This window comes from Rhinichthys klamathensis, unplaced genomic scaffold (genome assembly GCF_029890125.1).
Source record: "Rhinichthys klamathensis goyatoka isolate OS25496 unplaced genomic scaffold, OSU_Roscu_1.1 h1tg000015l_1, whole genome shotgun sequence".
Classification (NCBI taxonomy): domain Eukaryota; kingdom Metazoa; phylum Chordata; class Actinopteri; order Cypriniformes; family Leuciscidae; genus Rhinichthys; species Rhinichthys klamathensis.
This window is the reverse complement of record NW_026606567.1, coordinates 649,482-658,910: the sequence shown is the minus strand read 5'-3', so window position 1 is coordinate 658,910 and position 9,429 is coordinate 649,482. Positions and strand designations below refer to the sequence as shown.

The 9,429-nt window shown below is 34.8% G+C and overlaps 1 protein-coding gene across 1 annotated transcript in view; it reads left to right on the top strand.

The window, feature by feature from the left end:
• The first annotated feature begins 2,728 nt into the window (after positions 1 to 2,728).
• Positions 2,729 to 9,429, top strand: part of tmem104 (transmembrane protein 104) — a 50,470-nt gene continuing 43,769 nt past the window's right edge. Inside the window, exons 1-4 of the mRNA XM_056272029.1 lie at positions 2,729 to 3,020; positions 3,271 to 3,359; positions 4,580 to 4,701; positions 8,579 to 8,660. Coding sequence (XP_056128004.1) covers positions 3,315 to 3,359; positions 4,580 to 4,701; positions 8,579 to 8,660 — 249 coding nt within the window. The 5' untranslated portion in view covers positions 2,729 to 3,020; positions 3,271 to 3,314. The remainder of the gene's footprint in view (positions 3,021 to 3,270; positions 3,360 to 4,579; positions 4,702 to 8,578; positions 8,661 to 9,429) is intronic.

The following is a 9,429-nucleotide window of genomic DNA, read 5'->3' as shown; positions in this document are numbered from 1 at the left end:
TGCCTGCTTGATTTCTTTCCGCGGCGGCACATTACATTGAGCTATATTTTCATTCCATGAACAAACTGCTTTTAATGCATTGATAATTCTGCTGTAGCCTGTAAGAACCATAATGGAGTTGCTGATTTTACGATGTTCACGTGATGTTTCATTAAGCGGAGACTTAGTTTTGTTTTCTTTTTTTTGGTTCATCTAAAACGCATGGCAAGAAGGGCAATGAGGTTTCTTTACAAAGTAACTAACAAGTAATCTTTTTCTGGTTTGATCGATGTGATCTATTTAAGCATTATTCCTTTCGTGTCGCAAACATCACATGTAAAGATTGATCTAAGAAAGCTTGCACCGAGAATTCACTGTAGAGATTGAGCGTTTGCCTCCGCTGCTTTTAAAATAAATGATAGGGAGTTAAATAACTATAATTCTTAAGGAACTTTAGTTACTGGCGTTATTGATAAGCACTTTCTCTAATAAGGAGTCGGACTGTCAGGTTCCCCCTCATAAGATGGGGAACTATTGAAGTTATGAGTAAGAATGCTTGGCTTGTGTAAGGACAATCTTAACATGAGTGATAAAGCGGTTTCTTTAATGAGCTTCGATTTAACACTGGGTGTACTTTTAGCAAAGAAAACTAGCCTGTGTTATAGCATGTAATGTGGTAAGATTCTTCTACACGATATGCAATTGTTCTTTTAGACAGACTGATGAATTGTGTGAAAACGTGCAGTATAGGTTATCGGGAGTAAAAATAAACTAGAAAAATGTTATTTGATTTTAAGTATCATGTAATTGGAAGTACATTGCTCTGTTGATGGGGTTTAGGAAAGGGTTCCCAAATCTTTTCTTTTTTTTTTATTCCTTCTTTTTAGTTGTTTTGATCATGCTTTAAGCTGTTGTCCTGGTTTTAAATGCCTGTTAAAGCAATATGCATGTTCGTCTCTATGAAAAGACAGTTGCATCTTAAGGTTTCTTCTCTCATCATTAAACACTAGCTCTGACAATCTCATTTTTAAAATGTATAAATTTTTTGTAAGCTGCTCCACCCTCTAGGGTTGTATTTTTTTTGTTTTATTTTTTTTGTAAAAGCCTATATTCCAACATTTAGACTATGTATTTCAAAGATTTGGTAAAAAAAAAAACTTTATTTAAAATGGGATGTGCCCTACTTTAACATTTAATTAAAGAAAACTGAAGTTTAACCTTAAATAAAAAAAAAAAGTGTAAATGCAAAGTGGATATTATTGAAAATGGTGTGGTCCTATTTTACCATCATGCTGTTAAGTATTTAGAATTGGAAAACAAGCCTCAATTTCTAAATAAGTGCACAGATGCATTTGCTCCAGTTACTGTAATAACAATATGCTGCCAAGCAGACCTGTGTTCCTCCAAGACCGTGGTATCTTTTTATTATTATTTTTTAATTATTTTTATTTTTACTTTTTCGTTTAAGATTGATTTAAGTTTTTGTTAATATAGTTTTGTTTAATATATTTTATTTTGTGCATATGCACAAAGATTTGTTTAGACTTTAAAAGTTTTTTTTTTACTTTTGATTTCTTTTTGTTTAAAGAATTTGTTTTAGTCAGATTTAAAAGGACAAATGCATTTAGCTTATGATTTTCAGAAAGTCTGCTGAAGCATTGCTTTTCCTCCCCCTTTCCCACTCTTCTTTTTTTATGTTGACTTGTTTTTCAGTGATCACCTTTCTTTAAATTCTTTGAATGGGGAAATAAACATTTTCTGTCCAATTAAAACAAATTGTGGTCTCTGATTTTTTACTTTAGCTGTCCAGATGCTGACAAAATGGCTTCTAAACTCACTGGAAGCGGTCTAGAAAAGGTGGCAAAGCTACATGAACATATGCATACATGCATGTAAAGGGATTTAGTTTTTGGTTCACTTTTTTTGAATGCCAACACTATAAAAATGGTGATCAACTTGAGAATTCCACGCAACCTAATTTTTCCAATTACACATGGTTTATTTACTTAATAATTTAAAGCAACTGGTTTCCTCACTTTAAGTTGTCAACTGATTACTTTTCTACAGTAAAAACATTTCTCTATACTGTACTGAATGCCAAATCATTTATTTAGTGTGGGACAACTGAAACCACTGACCCCACCTACTATAAACTGCAAATTACCTAAATGTTGGATTGTTATACATTCAAAAATTAGTCGAGAACCAGTTATACATGTTGTTTGTTAAAAACTCACCTCAGTGATCAGCATTATTATCATGTATTGGTAACACTTTACAATAAGGTTCATTAGTTAACATTAATGTATTAACTAACATGACCTAACAATGAGCAATACATTTGTTACAGCATGTATTAAAATTTGTTGTTGGTTAATAAAAATACAGCTGTTCATTGTTTGTTCATGTTAGTTCACAGTGCATTAACTAATGTTAACAAATACAACCTTTCATTTGAATAACGTATAGTAATAGTCATTCTAAGTTCATGTTAACTAAGGTAGTTAACTGATGTTAACTAATGAACCTTATTGAAAAGTGTTACCCATGTATTAAATACAATCAGACACTGTTGTTGACCATTCTAATCAGACATTTAAAAATATAATAGCTACATCTTTTCTTTTTTTAAAAACCACGTTATGCATTGCTTTCTAAATTAGTGAATAACTCAAAATATAATTAAAATCTCTTGCCTCATCACTGCAAACATCACCTAAACGTCACCACAAGTCAGCCAATCAGCGAGCACTTCCTATCTACGCGACACGTTCTCTCGGGAACCGTTTCCTGCTGACGTTCTGTTTACTCTTTCATTTTAATGGATTTGATTTCTCAAACAGAAGAACTTCTGCAGCCTGTCTTAATTAACCGCTAATAAAATAATGGGGAGGTGTGCACGATGCGCTCTACTTTGTTAATACATTGTATTTGCGCACGAGCTCCGTTGCTGATAGTGAGGACGTTACAAGAAAACAGTCTCGTGCTTTCCTAACGATATCACTTCTCTTTACCACTAGAGTTGCTTCAAACGGTGGCAGGTGAGCCTTTCTGTTAGCAAAATAATGTTTTTACAAAGTTGTCTGATTATGACATATTTGCTGTGTTAACATAAACACATATGAACATTGAAAAATCTATACTGATAAAATCTGCCTGACAGCTGAGTGAGTAACGTTATAAATAAAACATAAACAACGGTTGTTGCTAGTCATGTTACAATAGCCTTCTTATGTCCCTTTGGCAAAATTGTAGTGTATTAAATATTAAAACAGTATCTTCTTTCCTCAGGGTGGTGAAATTTCAGGTTTGAGGGTTGTGTTTGTTGCTTCGAGATGGCTGGGGGCATCACAGAATCAGGGGAGCCTTACTCACCATTTGTAAGTATTAACGCTACTTCTTACTGAGTTGTAGCACATGGAGTTGGTATTGATTAACATTTTTTAACTACTTTACCTAGTCACATTGGCCAGTTTAACTGTTCCGCACACTCAGCTGTTTGTGTCATGTCATGCATGTGATGTGATGTTTTTTTCTGTTGCTCTGTAATGAAAGGCTTCTGACCTGCATTCATGAAAAAGTTCAATATTTGATGACCTGTAATTAAAGCAATGACAGACGTTGCTGAAATGTTGTTCTATGTTTTTCAATAATGTCAGTTGTCATGAGTTTGTTAGGTGCCTTTATGTCATTTTGGAGTCATGTGATTTAAACCACACACTTTGTGTTACTCATTTAAAGAGGAAATGAAAGCTCAGGAACCAGGAGAAACATGCTTTAATGACTTGAATCAGCAGAAAGCAGTGCATGATCCAGACTCGTGTGTTTTTGGCATTTAGCTTTGTGGTTTCCTTGAACTAATTTTCCCGTCTGTCAATATGGGAAAATGGCTAGACATTTGTGCAAATTAATTGTGTTAAAGAAGTGAACAGCAATAAAGATATCTTTAGTCTTTAACACATTAACTATATCTATATGGGGCTTTAGGACCTACTTTTATTGATTTTTTTAGACAGTTCAAGACATATAAGAGCCTGCAAATCTGTTTGTAATGCAAAACGTATTCTTGTTGCTCCCAAAATACCAAAAATGTGCTTTGGTTTTCATTTGCAAACTCTTTGAAAAGAAACCTCTTGAAATAAGCCAAAATAAATCCATATGTTTAAAGTAAGGTACATAAGGTAATAGTTTGAGAGTACAGTTTGTTTTGCTCACATTTGTTAATTTGAAACATTTTTTTCAGCCAATCATAAGGAAGATACTTATCGCTTTCTAATGGAATTGACAGTAGATACTGTATGTCAAGCTCATGACTAATTTTTCAACAGACGTTATTGATTTATGTGATTTGTGCACTCAAGTGGGAGGAAATGCAGTGCTGCTCAAATGAGTTATCACATACATCAGATTATTAAAAATGCATGATGGTGAACAATTCCATAATCTTTACAAGAAAGACAGACGATGCATAATGGGAACTTTGTGTGATAAAACTTCAGTGCATTGTAAAACTTAAGTGCTTGTTATACATTTTTATTTTATCTGTGATCTCTGAAAACTTTGAATCCGCTATAGACGTGTTTGTTTTGTGTTTTTATAGGTTGGCCTGGTGTACATGTTCAATCTAATTGTTGGCACTGGTGCCCTGACCATGCCCAAGGCCTTTGCAGCAGCTGGCTGGGTAGTCAGCGTCTCCCTCATCACATTTTTGGCTTTTATGAGGTATGCTCTCCCTCTTGGTTTATTTTTTATTTTTTGTATCATCACAATCTCTTTCTTTCTCCCTTTTTCTCTGTTAAGGCTGCCAATACCAGCTTGGGTTGTGTTGTATCGGTGCGGTGTGGTGTTTGTTTTGAGTCAGTATATAAACCATAGGGGTGTGAAACTTCACTGGTCTCACGATTCAATTCGATTGCGATTATCACGTCAATGTTTCGATTCGATAGCACGATGCGTTGCATCCTCAATTTTCAATATTACTGCACATGGCTACGTTTTCATCAATGAATACAAGCAGTCAGATGTATGAACTCCCGTTTTATTTAATCTGCTCCAAGAAAGTACACTTCCTAAATGTAGCAAACATCAAACAAAACTTGCGTCTGAGCAATGCACACGACAGGAGCATTTAGAACTAATAAACACTAGTAAATACTAAAAGTGCATGAGACTGTCAAGTAGTGTACTTAAGTTACAATAATTCTTACACACACACACTGTAAATGGTAAAATAGTAGGTGCATTTTGTTTATTTGTTTTTGTGTTTCGCCTCCCTCCGGCTACGAATGATGTCAGAGAAATGTCAGTAGGCTATAATCGATTATGGTCTATTACTGCATCGATGCAGAATCGTCCACGTCTGCATCGCGTTGCATTGTAGAAACAATTAATTCTAACACCCCTAATGAACCATCCTTGTTTACACTGCCAAAGCATTGGGAAATACACAAACACACACGCTGCAGTGGCATCAATGATTCATCAAATTTATTACAATGCACAGAATTGGGTACAAGTATTGTATTCAATGTACATATTTTGGGAATAATTGGTAAAAAGCAAAAACAGTGGGCCAAAGGACACTTAAAAAGGTCTGAATTGGGTTGCATTCTAAAACAAAATGTAGGGCTCTGTCTATTCTGTCTTTGTATTTATTTTTTTTCAAATTTCTGTTTTCCATATACTATTTTTATTTTTTATTCCATTTTAATGGCTTAAATATGTAATCATTAATTTATCATTTAAAAGATAATTTAACTATTATTATTATTATTATTATTATTATTATTTCTTTGCACTGCACAGTAGAGGTTCAAGGCCCGTTCGCACCAAGGACGATAACTTTATAATGATAGCAATAAATATATAGTTGTACAAATTGTTCTAAATGTAAAAGAATAGCAGTCCAATACCATTCTCAATCCATCCTGCTTTAAAAAGCTTGAGCGTTTAAAGCGGCAGATGACACAATTGCAGCATGTCCTTATAATAAATAGAACCATACCTGCGTTGGTATGGATGCTAGTACAGTTATTGCTGTAGTTATCTTTATAGTTATCGTTCTTGGTGGGAATGGGCTTTACTGTTCAAATTAAAACACTGAATAAAAATTGTGGAATATCCTTAAAGTTTTAATAAACTATTGTTATTACTTTGAGAAGTAATACTCTTTTTTTTATTTTCATATTGGTGTTTGCGTTCTACTAGTTGCTGTTTTATTATTGCTGTTATGCTCGATTATTCAGGGGTTTTGACATATCAGGTTTAGGAGGCTGTATGTATTAGATTTCCCATCTTTTTTGGTGGTTTGCCAAATGGGGTCAGAATGGGTCTCTAATTTGTGTGTAGTTAGGGCATGAATTTGAGAAATGTAATTCTGTCTCTACCTCATGTTGTGTTCAATAAGAGCACGGCGTGTCTTCTTTTTGGCTTCTTTGCATGCTATTTCTCTCTCTCACTCGCTCATCTTTAGCTGACCTCTCAACCCTGTTACTGCTGCCGCTGGTGCTGTGGCCATCAAAACACATTTATCACCCCTGCCAACCTGCCAGCTGTCTGAGCCACTGACAGAGCCCAGGGGAGAGTTATGAGAGTTTAGATGCAACAGAATGGAGCTGTATATCAATGAAACAGCTGAGGAAAGAAAGCAGACAACAGTGGTCTTTAAATACAGGTTATGAGTGGAGATGTCCGAATGAGACTGACGTAATGTATATGACACAGTTTCTCATATTTTACACTAGGACTGAGTGATATATTTAAAGGGGTCGTGACACGAGAAACCAAATTTGCCTTGATCTTTCGACATATAAGAGTGTGTTCTCTGTACAGACTTCAGAAGGATCCCAGCTTCAGAACCAAGTGGATGGTTTATTTTAATGGCGTCCCAGATCGCGTTGAAGGATTTTATGTTTGTTCGGAGCATTTTGTTTTGTAAATGAGGCACAGTGTAATGGAGAGTTTGCAAAGACCCTTTAGTTGAAAGATAAAGCAGCCAACTGTATTGGATCTGACAGCAGCTGCATTACAAACCGTAAATAATTTCATAATGCTTAGTCTGTAAATGAGGGTTTTTATATGGATAATGTTTTCTAAACACTCACGTGCAATTATCGAGGGCTCGTTGATACCGTTTCATATGCAATGACGTTAGCTAATCATAACAGCGGACGTTCACTGACAAGCCTTAAAAGGAGCTGCCCCTTAAAAATGGATGGTCAGAATGAGGGTTGAGAGTTTTTATGCATATATTTGTTTTGTTTTTTGCTAAAAACACTTTATAAGTGAACCTCAAGAACCCCTTAAAAAAAAAAAAAAATGCATGTCATTGCCCCTTTAAAAATTTATGATTTCTATATATTTATATATGCACAATGTAAAAAAAAAAGGTTACTAGAGTAATATTATCTAGAGATATATAATGTGTTATGCCTTGTAATGCGTCTTTTAATACATTGTATGGTCTCAGGAATAATTGTAACCACAGTCATAATGCAGAATACTACTGTTACGCCTTTAGAAAGTATAATGCATTAAAACATGTGACAAACAACCAATTTCAGATGTAACAAGGAATCTGCAAATATTATAATGTATTTTAACTTTGGTTACAATTATTTATAAAAAGTTATAATGAATTATAAAGTACATTTATCAATACCTTTTATAATGCATTATACATAAAGGCTTAAAGTAAAAAAAGTAAATAAATGTCCCCACATGGGCAGTAAAACTTGAAATCTTCGACAAAATGTTGGTCTCCATGAGGAAAACAGTTTATAAATCAGACTAAATGTTATTTTTGGAAAATGTAAAAATGCAGAATGTTTTCTATAACACCGTGTCTACACCAGCCTCGAGCAGCACGAGTCACGACGCAACACAACAGAAGTAAATAGAACCCATTATAATCAGAGATGCTGTCTACACTGGATTTGGCACAACACGAAGCGACTGAGTTCAGATCTGACCCTGATCCAACACACCCGTCTGTAATTATCAAGTGCTCCTGCAGATCTTTATTAGCTGGTTTAGTTGTTTGATCTCGGTTGGAGCTGAACTTTAGGGAAAGTAAATCTCCACAAACGGGATTGGGCACCCCTGGGAAAGAATGTTTGAACAGTATAAAAATTATGGAAAGTCCTCATAAAACACAAAAACCCTACGTGTGTGTGTGTTTCCACATTGTTTTTGACTAAATAAACACAGGGATTAATTATATTGAATCATTTCATTTATATGCACCAATGACAAGTCTCTGAGTCAGACTTTTTAAAACAATTCTTTCTGCTTTAAGTAGTTGTTTTTTTTTCTTTAGGTAATATTATTGTTTCCACTCACGCAGCCTTATGTCAGAATAACATAAGTTATCTCAGGTGGGGAAATGTATGACATTTTAATAAACAAAATTATTTAAAAAAAATGTGTGTAATATAATGCGAAAAATCGTGATGGTCAATTTGTTATTGTATGTTGTCTTTTTCTTGAATTTTGTTTGAATTTTCATGAATTCTGCATCTTGGTTTCCCTTTTTTTATTTTATTTTTATTAAACTTGCTACACATGAAATAGTGTGTTCAACTGTTCTGTCTTCCCTCAGTTTCATGACCACCACGTTTGTGATTGAAGCCATGGCTGCTGCCAATGCCCAACTACGCTGGAAGAGGAGAGAACAGGAAGAGGTTAGTGACATCACCCGGTTACCCTGAACACTATGTTGTTATTCAGTATCTATTCCCTATGAAAATTACACTTATCATGGAAATGTTACACTTCCCAAGCCAGAAAGTCGATGAAACTTGAAATCATACTGACCTATCGGTGAATGAAACGGGGCCATTTAGGGCAGATGTACTAAAATCGCTACGTGTTGACAAACTCAGAAGGAGGCTCATGGTTAGTATGTTTCTAGACAGTTTCACCCATACAAACAGAATACAGACAACCTATATTACGGCCTATACAACTATAAAATCAGAATGTTTATATTTTAATAGATTATCTCTATTCTGCAACAACATATATTGTGTTTATGCTGAATAAGCGTTTCAAGAGAATAAAAGTAAACCGAGGCAATAATCAAACGTGTTCGTCTAGAACGCCCTCACATTCATTTGTAACATTGTTTTAAAGGAACAGTTCACCAAAAAAAAAAAGAAATGTTATAATTTACTCACCCTCATGTTGATCCAAACCTGTATGATATTACCTCACAAAAAAGTTAGGCTGAATTATCACCGTACAATAGAAGTCAAAAGGGACTGGTGCTGTACAGCCCCAAAAATGACAAAAAAGCACCATAGAAGTGAAACAAGCCATAAGCAGTACACTACCATTCAAACGTTTGGGGTCTGTTTTTGAAAGAAGTCTCTTCTGCTCACTAGGGTTGCCGCGGTGAGGAAAATTTCCCACCGGTTAATCGACGTGTCACAATACCGGTAATCCCGGTGT